This window comes from Trachypithecus francoisi, unplaced genomic scaffold, assembly GCF_009764315.1.
Source record: "Trachypithecus francoisi isolate TF-2019V2 unplaced genomic scaffold, Tfra_2.0 Lachesis_group16, whole genome shotgun sequence".
In the NCBI taxonomy this organism is placed as follows: Eukaryota; Metazoa; Chordata; class Mammalia; order Primates; family Cercopithecidae; genus Trachypithecus; species Trachypithecus francoisi.
The window spans coordinates 75,349,172-75,366,000 of NW_022681461.1; the positions used below are offsets into that span (position 1 = coordinate 75,349,172).

At 36.1% G+C, this 16,829-nt stretch overlaps 1 protein-coding gene across 2 annotated transcripts in view; it reads right to left on the bottom strand.

Moving 5' to 3' along the window:
* Window positions 1-12,142, bottom strand: part of MUSK (muscle associated receptor tyrosine kinase) — a 132,240-nt gene extending 120,098 nt beyond the window's left edge. For both annotated transcript variants that reach the window (XM_033237843.1, XM_033237842.1), the window contains exon 1: window positions 11,914-12,142. In XM_033237843.1, the coding sequence (XP_033093734.1) occupies window positions 11,914-11,992 (79 nt within the window). In that variant the 5' untranslated portion in view covers window positions 11,993-12,142. The remainder of the gene's footprint in view (window positions 1-11,913) is intronic.
* Window positions 12,143-16,829: the final 4,687 nt, after the last annotated feature.

Here is a 16,829-nt window from a genome sequence, read left to right on the forward strand (position 1 = left end):
TAAGAAAGCAGAATTTTTATGTAAAGTGTCTTCTTATACACAGTCATCAGGGCCACCTTCTTCCCAGCTTTTCAATAGAATAATCATTATATATTATAATAATCATAACATATATTAATATAATAATCATTATAATATATTATAATCATTACAGTATACAGAACATAGTACAAAGAAATACAGACATGGACACTATTAAAGAATAGTTAGGAGATATAAAGTATAGAGTGACAGGCACTAATACACCTCTGATAGAAGTTTGAGAAAAATAAAAGAGGGGAGCAGCCTAGAAGCAATATATAAAGAGGTAAATAGCTGATAATTTTTCAAAACTGAAAAAGAAACCCAGGAATATTAAGATTGAAAGTACCCACCAAGTGACAGGACAGATTTAAAAAAAAGAAATTCAGCTGGGCATGGTGGCTCACACCTGTCATCCCAGTACTTTGGGAGGCTGAGGAGGGCAGATCACTTGAGCTCAGGAGTTCAAGACCAGTCTGGCCAACATGGTGAAACCCTGTCTCTACTAAAAATATAAAAACTTTAGCTGGACATGGTGGTGCACACCTGTAGTCCCAGCTATATGGGAGGCTGAGGCACGAGAATCGCTTGAACCCAGGAGGTGGAGGCTGCAGTGAGCTGAGATCACACCACTGCACTCCAGCCTGGGTGATAGAGAGAGACTGTCTCAGGAAAAAAAAAAAAAAGGAAAGAAAGAAATTCATACTTGGACACAATGAATTAAAACTATAAAACTTAAAGATAAAGAAAATCTTAAACTCTACTAGAAAGAAAAAGATTAACTCCTTAAGAATGCCAATTCAGGGTAACCTGAGATTATTCAGCAACAACAATTGATACCAAAAGGCAATAGGCTAATATCTTTACATGACTAAGTAAAAATAACTGTTAGCTTAGAATCATACAGCTAGCTTAGGTAATAATTTTAAAGTCAGAACACTTATAAACAAATATTGAAAGTGTTTACCACTCACAGACTTTCTCTGAAATAGTTACTAGAGTAAATAAACTCAGAAAGGAATAATTTATACCAGAAAGAAAGTGGTGAGTTATAAAAAACAATAGCATAAATGGTAGTGAAATATCATTGCAATTTTAATGCACTATGGAATATTTTTAAAAACTCACAAATTTTTGTGTTTAAAAAAGAGTGGAATTAAATTCTAGACAAACAATTATAAGATCAAAGTTCAGGGAAGAAGTTTAAAATGCTAAATAGTTACAAAATGCTAAGCTCTTTGCCATAAAATACAAGAGGACAGAAATATTGACTAACTTCAAACAGAAAGAAAAAGTTATGGTTAAATGCTTATGTTAAAACTTCATTAATGGTTACCACTGAAAAATAGATAAAATGCAAAACTCCCAAAACAACAGGACAAAAAAAGATGTACTAGAAAGCCTTCATCAGTCAAAAGCAAAAGCAAAAACAAACAGGAAGAAGAGGAGGAATAAATAAGCCTAGAAAAAGCATGGTTAACAGAAGACATAAAATAATGTGGAAGAAACAAGTCCAAATATACCATAAATCACAGTAAGTGCCGATGGTATAAGCTGACCTATGAAATGACAGATGCTATCAAATACAAAAGACACACCTAAATAAAATAAAACAGAAATGTTAAAAATAAATGGGAGGGAAAATATGTATAAAGCAAAAAATATCCCAAAGAAAGTGACATAGCAATATTAATATAAGAAAAATGTAATATAAGGGCTTATGCACTTATAAGGAAAAAAGAAACATTACTTAATGATAAAAGGAACAAACCATAAAAAGGTGTGATGGTAATGAAACTTAATTATTTAAAAATATGGACTCAAATAAACCCAAAAGTAAAATTATCACAAGAGTACATGGAGAAATATTTTAGCATGGTGTAAGCCTTTAAAAGATGTCTTCAGACACTAATAAATCAGACAGAAATACAGTAAAGATATAGAAGATATGAACATCAAAATTGACACTAGATATAATGTACATTTATAAAATAATGAAACAATTAGAGAATACTTTTTTTTTAAAGGACACATATATAAAACATTCAAACATACAGAAAATATACCAAGCTACATAGGAGATTTTAACCCAGCTCAAATAATTGATTTTATATAGACTATATTTTCTAACTATAATAAAATCTGTAAGAAATAGACAATAAAAAGATAGTTTAAAAAATCCCCATCCTGTTTATAGATCAAAAGACAAAAATATATATGTAGTAAAAGAGAATAACAGAATTAGTAAAATTAATTAAACAGATATGCACATCAACTCTAAGCCCTGATAGATGACACATATTTTCAAATGCCCATGAAAACTAAAGATTAAATAAATTTTAAAAACATACATTATATGTCACATTCTTGAACCACAATTCAACATAGCTAAACAGTAATGAATATTTAAAAACTAAAATCCAAAGAATTAAGAATTTTAAAAACAAAATTCTTCACATGTAATAAAGGGTGTGGTGAAATCATCAACAATACTCACAGAAGAAAAAGATTAGATTATCAAAGAACACTTCTGAAAAAAAATAATGCTCTAAAATTTTTCAGGTAAGTTTTAAAAAACTTTTAAGAAAGAATTAAGTCTCAAGTTACATAAAAGCTACAAGGAGCCAGGTGCAGTGGCTGATGCCTGTAATCTCAACACTTCGGGAGACTGAGGCAGGAGGATCCATTAAGCCCAGGAGGATCCATTGAGCCCAGAAGGGTCCATTGAAGGATCCAGGTGTTTGAGACCAGCCTGGGCAACATGGCAAGACCGCATCTCTACAAAAAATACAAAAACAAAAAAAATTAGCTAGATACAGGTGGCATACATCTGTAGTCCCAGCTACTTGGGAGCCTGAGGTAGGAGGATCACTTGAGCCCAGGAGGTCAAGGCCGCAGTGAGCTGTGATTACATCACTGCACTCCAGCCTGGGTGACAGAGAGAGACCCTGTCTCAAAAACAAACAAACAAAAGCTATAGGGAATATAAAATATAGAAAGCTTCTCAAATCAATCTTTGGAATAAAACAATGCTAATGTAAGTCAAGCAGGATGTAAAGCCCTAAAGTAAAATTTTAAAAAGCAAAGTAAATCATAAATTTCAAAATTATTACTATGCATTTAGGCAGAAAAATAATCCTTGCAAAAATATAAGGATAATTTAATAGAAAAGTCCTTTAAATAGGATTTACTATAGTCATAGTTTAAAAGATACCCATCACAGTCAAAAAGGCAGTAACAGAGTTAACTATCCATTCCCTACTTGGAAACCATTAGTAGAGTAGGAATATAATAGTGTTTCTTTAACATGATGAATAATGTTTCTCAACCACTGAACTTGATAAAACTAGGAATAAAAACAAACTACACAATACATTCACACACATTCACAGGATGATTCAAATTTGGCTTGGTGCAGTGGAGAGAAAAGAGTGTGCCAGGCAGAGGAAACGGTAATTCTGAAAGCCTGAAGACGGAGGGAGGCTGGCGCCCTAAGCCCATTAGAAGAAAACATAAACATTTGTAAAAGATGGGTGGGAGAATGAAAAGTTTAGAAAAGAGACTGAGAGGAAGAAACCAGAGTTGTAAGCAAAGCTAGTGGAGGCTATTGGCAGAGCCCAAGAGTAGCACACGTTTCACAAAAGATGGAGAATCAAATGCTGCCAAGATGTTAAGTTAAATAAGGACCTAAAAGTGCCCGCTGAGTTTCCTGATGAGAAGGTCATGCTGACTTTGGTGCTTGCAGATTTGGTGGAAGCCAGATTGCAGTGGTGGGGGTTAGGTGGTGATAAGGAAGTGGTAACTAAGAGGAGAGGGAAGACATCTTTTTGCAGCAGAGTTTAACAATAGAAGGGAAGAAAGGGGCTGCATGGTGCTGCAGGTGAGTATAGTGACAAGAGTGGGTTTAAATGCTGACTGGAAGCATCTAGTAGAAGCAAAAATGCAGGACATTGGAGAAAAACAGGAGATAATTGAAGGAAATAGGTCCCTAAGAAAGCAGATAAATGTGGGGCTCAGAGGAAGAAAGACAGGTTAACCACAGATGGGCGGAGAAAGTCCTCTTAAAGCACAGTGAGGGAGAAGGAGGAAAAGATGGAGGCAGAGAGGTAGGTTTTTCCCCTTTGCTGGTAGGGAGCTGAAGAGAGAGCTTCTTATTTAAATGCTTCTCTTTCCTCAATGAAGTAACAGCCTCTGAAATTTGTAAAGATATATGCACACCTATGTTCATTGCAGCACTATTCACAATAGCAAAGACATGGAATCAACCCAAGTAACCATTGGTGATAGACTGGATAAAGAAAATGTGGTACATATACACCATAGAATACTATGCAGCCGTAAAAAGGAATGAGGTGATGTCCTTTGCACGGGCATGGATAGAGCCAGAAGCCATTATCTTCAGCAAACTAATGCAGGAACAGAAAAGCAAACACCGCATGATTTCACTTATAAGTGGGAGTTGAACAATGAGAACACATGGACACAGGGAAGGGAACAACACACACTGGGGCCTGTGGGATTAGGGGAGGGAGAGCATTAGGAAAAATAGCTAATACATGTTGAGCCCAATTATTTAGGTGATGGGTGACAGGTGCAGCAAACCACCATGGCACACGTTTACCTATGTAACAAAGCTGCACATCCTGCACATGTATCCCAGAACTTAAAATTTAAAAAATAAAATTACATACATATGTACATACGTGTATATATACAACATATATACACATGTATATACACACACATATATGAGAGAAGAGACTGAAAGAATGAATAGCAAAATGCTAAGAGCATTTATCCCTTGCTATGAGCATTATGTGTAATTTTGTATTTTTGTTTTTCTGTATCTTACAGGATTTTTTTAAAAAATGAATACATATTGCTTTCATAATAGAAAAAAAATTGTAGCAGATAGAATGCCAAAGAAATGTTAATTTTCGAAATGCAGTGGAAGCAAACTTGTAATTCATAGAGTTTGAGAAAGTCAATATCAATATAAAGTTATTTTCTAAACAACAAATTAATGAAATAAGCAATTAATAGTATAATCATCTAGATTTTGAGAGATAAAGAACAAAAACAATATTTTATGAAGCTTGTGGGGTGTGGTTAACAATGGGGCCAAAGGTTAATTGATGATGTTGAATGCTTTTACTGTTTAAAAAGAAAGACTAGGCCAGGCACGGTGGCTCATGACTGTAATCCCAGCACTTTGGGAGGCCAAAGTGGGGCAGATCACAAGTTCAAGAGATTCCTGGCCAACATGGTGAAACTCTGTCTCTACTAAAAATACAAAGATTAGCTGGGTGTGGTGGTACACACCTGTAATCCCAGCTACTCGGGGAGGCTGAGGCAGGAGAATCACTTGAACCCAGGAGGTGGAGGTTGCAGTGAGCCAAGATCATGCCACTGCACTCCAGCCTGGGCAACACAGCAAAGCTCAGTCTCAAAAAAATAAAAAAAAGAAAGAAAGGAAGACTATTGAGCAACTAGCCATTAAGAGGCAATGTAGCACAGGACTTGAATTCACATCCCAGCTCCATCACTTGCTCTGCAAGTCACTTAACCACATTTAACCTCAGTGTCTTAGCTATAGCTGGAGATAATAATAAAGCCTCCACATAAGCTTGTCACAAGGAGTAAATAAATGGAAACCATTTAAAATTGTCCTTGGTCCACATGGAGCACTGTGCAAATGTTACTTGATTCTATAATTTAGAAAAAGAAACCCAGGCTGTTCAATTGTTTTCCTTGTCTTTATTACATTCAAATTTATTATACCATTAATATTTTATCTCAGGCTGGGTGTGGTTGGTGGCTCATGCCTGTAATCCCAGCACTTTTGAGGCCGAGGTGGGAGGATCACTTGTGCCTAGGAGTTTGAGGTCAGGCTGGGCAACACAGGGAAACCACATCTCTACAAAAAATTTAAAAATTAGCCAGTGTGGTGGCACACACTTTGTAATCCCAGCTACTTGGGAAGAAGCTGAGGTGGGAGGATCAACTGAGCCTAGGAGTTGAAGGCTTCAGTGAGCTGTGATTGCCCCTCTGTACTCCAGCCTGTGTGACAGAGCAAGACTCTATCTCCAAAATAATAATAATAATATCATAATCGTTATCATCATTTCTGGAAATCTATCCTAAGGAAATAATCTCACATATAGAAAAGCAAATAAGTGACTTTGACTGCATGAAACAGATCAATTGCACTAAATTCTACTAATTGTAGTCAAGTGGGAGAAGATTGAGGCACACAGTTTTGTCTTCCACAGGTTTGCAAGGGCCACTTGGTAATTTTTTAGGAATTTTCAGAGGTGATTGTTATATATTACCATTATTAAAAACTAAGTTGTATACATTTATAATTAAATATATTAAAAACTAATAATACTTGACAATCCTAATGATTTAACTACATTTTACTATTATATAAGTTCTTGAGGTTATCACTAATGTATCTGTGTGGTAGAAATAATATATGAAGGAGGCATACTACACATGCTATTTCCCAACTCAGTGCTCAGTATTTGAGAGTAGCTTGAGATTGGCCACAGAGACGATGGAGTCTTTTACTATGGAGTATTTATACTGCAGAAATCAATGAGAGCAACAAATCTGGGCCTTTTTTTCTCAGTGAGGTGAATATTAAACATATATTAGCACACTGTTATCTAAACAGAATATTAGTCACTGCACATGATGTTTTGAAGATTATTAATAATATAGAATACACTTATGCTTTAGTGCTAAGTAAAAATAGCATGTAGCACAATATTATTAGCATTTTAAAAAATACATAGAAAAAAATGAAAGAAAATAAACTAACGTGTTACTGGTCCTAGAAGAATGGGTGACTTTTTCTGTCTTAAATTTTATGTATTTTGTGTTTTCAAAATCAACCTTAAATACCATGTGCCACTTTTATAAGAGAGAAACTTTATGCACTAGTTTTATTTTCACTCAATACACAGATGCAGAACTGGCAGAGGTAATAGACTTGGTATTAATGTTATCTTTCCAATGAGGTGACACATTGGAGGTGTCACATGAACTGTTGAGGTCAGTTAAGATCAAAGAAGTAAGTCTTAGAATGTCTTGGAAAATAGACATGGAGAAATATGGAAGGTGTTACTAAGAACTTTATTAGGTTAACACCTTCCCATAAGATTCAGTGACATAACAGTCTTATGTGAAGTTTGACTCTGTTTTTACTAATATTAGCATCTAAAATTGATTAAGAATCTGGTATGTGCCATGCATTATACTTTTCATTCATTATTTATCACAAAAAATCATAAAGGTAGATACTATTAATATTTCCACTTCAGACCAGAAATGAATACTAAAAGTGGTTACATAACTTGTCTACATATCACAAAAATAGGAAGTGATAGAGCTAAACTAGCTGAACTTCAGGGTTAAAGTTGGTTCCTTTCTCTAAGACATACCGTGTCTTCAAGATCATACTGATTATGCACAGATGGATAAAGAGAAGATGTACATCAATATCAGTTTCTATACACAGAATGCAAAGTCCACACTGCCCATATTTCCAGTTATCCAAATCTGCTTTCCAGTTTTCACTGACGCAATCACATGGGTCAGTTGTATTTAATGATATTTGTTGACTCAGCACACTGTCTCTTGTTGACTTTCATTCTATCCAGCTTTCATCTCAGCCAGAGCCTGTTTAAACTAGGACACTATTTCTTCTCTCAATCCAAGGACTACATGAATAACAAATACATGGAAATGAACACAATCCTTTTCTGGACCCAAAGAAAAACTTGACTTGGATATTAACTTCTTGATGAGAAGGACGTGACATTACCCTTCCTTTGTATTTTATGGCCTCTCGCCTATGGCCATTGACTTACCAACTTTTGATTGATTATTTTTTGATTGACATGACCCAATGATTGAGTACATAAAGAAACAAGGTGTATTTGCTCCTTTCTATTTTAGTAAAATTAGGGCTCTGACTTGGAAAATATTTGTGTTTCTCTTAACATTATGAATGCAGTATTTTTTTAGTATAACAAAACACTCTGGGGTTGATTTAAACTTTTTAACCTTCTCTTCCAAGCCTTAAATATCCTTGTTTTACTTGCTTCATGATCCAAACTGTACCGCATGGTATGCTGCCATATAACTCCAACTCTTTTACTCTCTAGTTCTTTAGCTATACTGACCCTGGAAAGTGCCAATCCTGAATTAATCCAGCCATCTGTCCTCACTACCCTATGTTCACATAGCACTGCTGGGTATAGTGCAGCAAATGTTTAGGTCAGGGGCATTATAAAGAAAGCTGCAGTTCCTAGCCCCAGCTGGGTCCTCAGCATGGCCCATGTGATCCTCTCATCTTCCTGAATACAGCCACTCCCTTCAGGCCCCCTTTCCACCCCTCACTTGTTACTCTTCTTCAGTGATATCAGGTTTCATTTCACTGAGAAGCTGCCTACTTCATTTACCCTTGGAAATAAGGTAGAGTTTAAAGAGATCTTGAAATTTCTGCTCCTTCTTTTCTTTAAGGTCAATAATATTTGAAGCAATTCTGTTTACTCAAACATGCAATGAATAACTCTTTCAATGCACATCAATATAAGATATTCATCCAGGACTGTGTGTCCTGGATTTCAATGACAGCTGTGTCAGTCCTGACTTAGTCTTATGTCAAATCTGTGAATCCTATCCTTATATACATATAATTTAAAGGAGGAGGTTATTCAAATCTATCTAAAGATAAAATCACTTACACTCAAACACTTCAAAGTTTTGTAGTAAGTGGAATATTTTGAAAGTAAGACATTTGACAGTTCTTTGTGCATATTAAGCAAATCCAGAGCTGCTTACATGAACTCTTATACTCCTGCAGAATCTAGCATCGCACCATACATTTCATACTCCCTGATAAAGCATTAAGTGTTATTGATGTATATGGTTAAGCCAGTTATCCAGTGAAACATTGGCTACTTTCAAAAATGACAGTTTGTAAAATTCTACTACTTGGGTTATGGCATTGAATTCATCGCTGAAAATATCACTAGCTGAAATGATTCAGAAAGACAATTTTTCCCTTTTGGGCATCAGTAGTCTCAATTAAACTAAAATGAAAAGTATGAACAATTAATTCTACAAAGTTGGATATTAATTTTTGTCAAAAAATAATGTGCAGAAAGTCAGAAAAGAATTCCCTGAATACTTTTGTATTATTTTAAATATGTCAATTTTTTAGGTAATACATATTGTGCAATTACCTTTATTCATCACGATAAAGGACTTAGGAAGAAGTATATTATCTAAAAAACTCTTTTTGTTATTACTATCTGCCAAGAATAGGGAAAACAGTAGTTTTCTATAAATAGTAGAAATGGTGTGGGTAGGCCATTTTTATTAGTTTCAGTAGTATAATGGCCAGCGCGGTGGCTCATGCCTGTAATCCTAGCACTTTGGGAGGCTGAGGCAGGCAGATCACGAGGTCAGGAGATGGAGACCATCCTGGCCAACATGGTGAAACCCTGTCTCTACTAAAAATACAAAAATTAGTTGGGCATGGTGGCATGCGCCTGTAGTCCCAGGTATTTGGGAGACTGAGGCAAATGATCACTTGAACCTGGGAGGAGGAGGTTGCAGTGAGCTGAGACCGCACCACAGCACTGAGGCCTGGCAACAGAACGAGACTCTGTCTCAAATAATATAATAATGATAATAATAATATTTTATTGTGGCTCTTTTCTCCCAATGTATTCCTCACCCTTCAACATTTAGAATTTTAAGGACTGTACTTTCATGATGTTATTTATTCTCAGAACTGGTGTATGCAGTAAATAAATGTTTGTTCTCCTAGACATGGTGTTTTGGCGAAGGGTGATGTTAAACTCATACTAATTTAGATTTTATGGTACAATAGACTAAGAAAAAAATTGTTTTAATTTTTTGATTTTAAAACCTAATTCTAGTAGTAAGTAAATTATAAGAAATGAAATTGGATGAATGAACTGGTTAGTTTATTTAAAAGTCAGGAGGTTTGGCTTTGTTATCTCGATGCCACTATATTTCAATGTTTTCAAACTAGAGATAGTGTACATTTGAATTAAGGGCTTTATTTGTAAAGTTTGGAAATGAAAATCAATTATTTCTAGCATATAATTTAAGACTTATTCAGATAGAGAGGTTTTGGGGGTTGTGTGTGTGTGCAACAAATCCTTATTTGAATCATCAAAATCAATTGTCCTGCTCTTTATAAGACTGTATTTTAGTATTTAACCCTATCATTTTTATGTAACTGCATGGTTTAGAAATATACAAATAAGACTTAGGACGACCCATACATTCAAACATCCAAGTGGGGCCTTACCGGACATCCGTTGTTTGATCAGGAAGTATTAAAATAATCTGAAGCCAATGTTAAGTACTTCTAACTATTATTAGCTGTTTGAAAAGATCTGGAGTCTCTTTTATCTGTAGATGCCTTAAAGTATTCATTAGAAATTAAATGTTTGAATACATTTGAAGATATGATTATACTCAAGTAAAATGGAAAATGAGCAGCAGCAAAATTAAACAAAAAAATCTGTGAAATTGGATTGTTTGTGAAGAAACCCATATCTTATTTACATGTGAACCTTGACCTTATGGCTCCAGAATTTTTAGTGAACTACAATTCTAATTTAGTGAACCACAAAATCTAAAGATACGTTTTGCATCTATATGCAGATACCACCTTCATTTATCTACACAATACAGACTGTTTCAGAGCTTTGATTAATGTAAAGGGAAAATGATTAATTGGAACATGTCCTAAAGCAAAATAACTCTTCTTACTCTATTGTATAACATTTAATTTGAAAATTCTTTACCACAAAATCTAAAGATACGTTTTGCATCTATATGCAGATACCACCTTTATTTACCTACACAATACAAACCGTTTCAGTGCTTTGATTAATATAAAGGGAAAATGATTAATTTGAACATGTCCTAAAGCAAAAAACCCTTTTAACTCTATGGTATAACGTTTAATTTGAAAACTCTTTTATTGATACCACTCGATCTGCTTTCTCATGTCTTTTTTTAAAAGATTTCAATGATGCCCTTAGTCACTTTGCAAATCACATATTTTCCAGTCTTCATGATTTAAAATACGCTAGTCCCAGTTTCATAATACACTGGCCAGAAACTATATCACTGGACATTCTTGCTACTGCAACAGGTGTTTGTCAGTTTCTTAAGTTGCTTTCCTTTCCCCTGAGGTGGTGTTATTTCCGGTACATTCCAAAGGCTCTGAAAAAAACTTTTGCAATCTCTTGCCAAGCCAAATCATGACTCCAGCCTCAAAGTTATTTAGAATCCATTGTCTTCCGGGTTTACTACACAGGCAAATTGTGTATGTCTTTCTGTATTTCCAATTTTTAACAACTAAAATATTTATTAAGTGTTTGGCAAAGCTAAAACTGAAAATAAAAGTGATTTTCATTCAGAAGCCAATGCTCTGGATGTCAGAGAAGGGGGATGATTCTATTCCCGGCAAACCTGATGCGAAAAGGTTTTCATCATCCACTTAGACCACCCTGAAATTTGACATACGCATAAACAAAACAGACCTTGATAACTTGCAGTGTACATGCTTATGTTTTGCCTTAGAAGTCAGAGCTCTGCATGCACTATGTGGCTAAGCCTTTTATTGCAGAACTTCGGAGGAAAATGTTGGTAGAGAGGAGACCATCAACCAATTGCTTATGTATATAGTTTCCTCCCTCATCATACATCTCACCCTTACTTCTTCAAGTAAAACCGAAGCCCACCATACTATAAATCCGTGGTGGACATATCTCGTACACACACTCTACAACCATGACAAGGCAACAAGAAGACACAATTACTCAAACCAACCTTTTGGAAGTTTCTCAGTTCCGCTGAAGGCAACCAGAGTAAGAATATGTACCAGTGGAATGTTGACGAGCTCTCTCATGATTAATCCAGGCTCACGCAGGACAAAGTTCCTTCTGGACAACGCAAGGAAAATGCCTCCACGGTTTACATTTTAAAGCATACTTTGTTGCAAAAGGGTCGTCTGCTAATGACTGTTTGTGTCAGCAGCTCCACAGGCTCTAAGTATAATCAGGAATTCTCAGACTTGGCTGCAATGATGGACACAGCCAGCTGGTGAGTATCCACGTAGGCCAGTAACGCAAGTGTAGGGCTAGAGGAACAAGGGCAAGAAAATCCCTTTAGAATCCCTTTTAAGACAGTGGCAGAAGGACAATACCAGATGCCTTTTGCAACCATCACTGTATTCCCAGAGGTATAGGTGTCCTGGCCTTTGGATTCAGCACCCTACTCTCCTGGACTCAAACCAGAAATCTGGGTTTATTCAGTCTTCACTCCTCCCCATCTCTCACCCCACCCCCACCTCTCACCCCACCCCTACTCCCACATTCAGCCCATTCCAATTACTACAGATTTAATCAACCAAATAGTCCTTGTAACTTCTCTCTGTCTTGGGTCTTAACCATTCTCTATCTTTTTTCAGATAGTCCCTCCTGCTCAGAAGCCTTCAGGGGCTCATCATCACGTGAAACTATATTTAAATCTGCCTAATCTGCCGAATATGACAGGCTTTACTGGAATCTGCATGCTTTGTTGTATGTTAGTATTATTACGATTCTTTTTTTTTTTTTTTTCAGTCAGGGTCTTGCTCTGTTGTCCAGGCTGGAGTGCAATGGGATAATCATAGCTCACTGCAACCTCAGCCTCCTGAACTCAAGTGATCCTTTCAGAGTAGCTAGGACTACAGGCACCTGCCACTACAGCAGGCTAATTTATTTTTATTTTTTGAAGAGATGGGGGTCAGGTTATATTGCCCAGGCTGGTCTCAAACTCCTGGTCTCAAGTGATGCTCCCACCTCAGCCTCTCAAATTGCTGGGAATACAGGCGTGAGCTACTGTGCCCAGCCCCATTCAGCTTCCTATATTCAACAACCTGCTGATGGTTCCCTGTATACAACTTTCCTACCTCCATGAATTGCTCATACTGTTCCCTTCTCTTGGAATACTACTCCCCTCCTTTCCACTCAGTTCACACTCTCTCAGCTTGACCATCCTCTCCTCCTGGGAGAAAAATTCCATATCATCCTAAAGCTGTGTTACATTTGTCTTCTCTGGGTTTCCATGATATACTGTGCACATCTCTACCATTGCACTGACCACATTGTTTTGATTTTTTTCCCACTTGTGTTGGTGTCTCCTTCATTCTTTGGCCTCATGAGTTCATTTATAGAAGTTTAGAGTCAGGTAGCGTGATGCCTCCAGCTTCGTTCTTTTTCCTTAGAATTGTCTTGGCTGTACGGGCTCTTTTTTGGTTCCATATGAAATTTAAAATAGTTTTTTCTAATTCTGTGAAGAAAGTCAATGGTAGCTTGATGGGGATAGCATTGGATCTATAAATTACTTTGGGCAGTATGGCCATTTTCACGATATTGATTCTTCCTATCCATGAGCATGGAATGTTTTTCCATTTGTTTGTGTCCTCTCTTATTTCCTTGAGCAGTGGCTTGTAGTTCTCCTTGAAGAGGTCCTTTACATCCCTTGTAAGTTGTATTCCTAGGTGTTTTATTCTCTTTGTAGCAATTGTAAATGGGAGTTCACTCATGATTTGGCTCTCTGTTTTTCTATTATTGGTGTATAGGGATGCCTGTGATTTTTGCACATTGATTTTGCATCCTGAGACTTTACTGAAGTTGCTTATCAGCTTACAGAGATTTTGGGCTGAGATGATGGGGTTTTCTAAATATACAATCATGTCATCTGCAAACAGAAACAATTTGACTTTCTGTCTTCCTATTTGAATACCCTTTATTTCTTTCTCTTGCCTAATTGCCCTGGCAACAACTTCCAATACTATGCTGAATAGGAGTGGTGAGACAGGGCATCCTTGTCTTGTGCCAGTTTTCAAAGGGAATGCTTCCAGCTTTTGCCAATTTAGTATGATATTGGCTGTGGGTTTGTCATATATAGGTCTTACTATTTTGAGATACATTCCATCAATACCCAGTTTATTGAGAGTTTTTAGCATTAAGTGGTGTTGAATTTTGTTGAAGGCCTTTTCTGCATCTATTGAGATAATCATGTGGTTTTCGTCTTTGGTTCTTTTTATGTGATGGATTACATTTATTGATTTGTGTATGTTGAACCAGTCTTGCCTCCTAGGTCTGAAGCCAACTTGATCATGGTGGATAAGCTTTTTGATGTGCTGCTGGATTCAGTTTGCCAGTATTTTATTGAGGATTTTTGCGTCGATGTTCATCAGGGATATTGGTCTAAAATTCTCTTTTTTTGTTGTGTCTCTGCCAGGCTTTGTTATCAGGATGATGCTGGCCTCATAAAATGAGTTAGGGAGGATTCCCTCTTTTTCTATTGTTTGGAATAGTTTCAGAAGGAATGGTATCAGCTCCTCTTTATACTTCTGGTAGAATTCGGCTGTGAATCCGTCTGGTCCTCAGTTTTGTTTTGTTTTGTTTTCTTGGTAGGCTATTAATTACTGCCTCAATTTCAGAACTTCTTGTTAGTCTATTCAGGGATTCGACTTCCTTCTCGTTTACCAAAACAGCATGGTATTGGTACAAATCAGATATATAAACCAGTGGAACAGAACAGAGGCCTAAGAAATAATGCCACACATCTACAACCATCTGTTCTTTGAAAAACCTGACAAAAACAAGCAATGGGGAAAGGATTTCCTATTTAATAAATGGTGTTGGGAAAACTGGCTAGCCATATGCGGAAAACTGAAACTGGACCCCTTCCTTATACCTCATACAAAAGTTAACTCAAGATGGATTAAAGACTTAAACGTGAAACCTAAAACCATAAAACCCCTAGAAGAAAACCTAGGCAATACCATTCAGGATATAGGTATGGACAAAGACTTCATTACTAAAATACTGAAAGCAATGGCAACAAAAGTCAAAATTGACAAATGGGATCTAATTAAACTAAAGAGCTTCTTCAAAGCAAAAGAAAGTATCATCAGAGTGAATAGGCAACCTACAGAATGGGAGAAAATTTTTGCAATCTATCCATCTGACAAAGGGCTAATATCCAGAATTCATAAAGAACTTAAACAAATTTACAAGAAAAAACCAAACAACCCCATCAAAAAGTGGGTGAAGGATATGAACAGACACTTCTCAAAAGAAGACATTTATGCAGCCAACAAACATATGAAAAAAAAGCCCATCATTATTGGTCATTAGAGAAATGCAAATCAAAACCACAATGAGATACCATCTCATGCCTGTTAGAGCGGCAATCATTAAAAAGCCAGGAAACAACATCTGCTTGAGAGAATGTGGAGAAATAGGAACGCTTTTACACTGTTGGTGGGAGTGTAAATTAGTTCAACCATTGTGGAAGACAGTGTGGCAATTCCTCAAGGATTAGAACCAGAAATAGCATTTGACCCAGCAATTTTATTACTGGGTATATAAGGAAAGGATTATAAATCATTCTACTGTAAAGACACATGCACATGTATGTTTATTTCAGCACTATTCACAATAGCAAAGACTTGGAACCAACCCAAATGTCCATCAATGATAGACTACATACAGAAAATGTGGCACATATATACCATGGAATACTGTGCAGCCATAAAAAAGAATGAGTTCAAGTCCTCTGCAGGGACATGGATGAAGCTGGAAACCATCATTCTCAGCAAACTAACACAGGAACAGAAAACCAAACACCACATGTTCTCACTCATAAGCGGGAGCTAACAATGAGAACATATGGACAGAGGGAGGGGAGCATCACACACTGGGGCTTGTTAAGGGGTGGGGTACTAGGGGAGGGATAACATTAGGAGAAATACCTAATGTAGATGACGGGTTGATGGATACAGCAAACCACCATGGCACATGTATACCTGTGTAACCTGCACGTTTTGCACATGTATCCCAGAACTTAAAGTCTAATAAAAAGATTAAATAAATAAATAAATCAGATTTTTTTTAAAAAAAGAATAAATATTAATAATGCTGTGTTCTTAATGATTTTCTTTTTGAATAAAAACAGCACATACACTTATGCACATAATACTTGATAATGATAAGAAATGACCATGTTGCTGGTTTATTTACTATATTTTTATTATTTTACTGTGTACACCCTGTACTTATTTAAAAACATAAAAAATAAAAATAAATTAAAAACTGACTGTAAAACAGCCTCAGGCAGGTATTCTAGAAGAATACATTGTTACCATAGGAGATGACAGCTTCATGCATGTTATTGCCCCTGAGGACCTTCCAGTAGGACAAGCTGTTGAAAGACAGTGATGTTTTGATCCTGACCCTGTGTAGGCCAAGGATATTGTGTGTGTTTGTCTTAGTGTTTAACAAAAAAAGTTTAAAAAGTAAAAAATCAAAATCAAAATATAAAAATGTAAAGATAGAAAAGAGCTTAAGGATATGAAGAAAAAATATTTTTGTATAGCTGTACAATATATTTGTGTTTCAAACAAAGTATTATTACAAAAGAGTCAAAAAGTTTACAAATTTAAAAAGTTTATAAAATAAAATAGTTGTGGTAAGCTAAGCTTAATTTATTATTAAAGAAGGAAAAATATTTTTACAATAAATTTGGTGTAGCCTAAGTGTACAGTGTTTATAAAGTCTACAGTAGTGTACACTAATGTCCTAGGCCTTCACATTCACACACCACTCACTCACTGACTTATCCAGAGCAACCTCCAGTCCTGAAAGCTTCATTCATGGTAAGTGCTCAATGCAGGTGTACCATTTTTAACT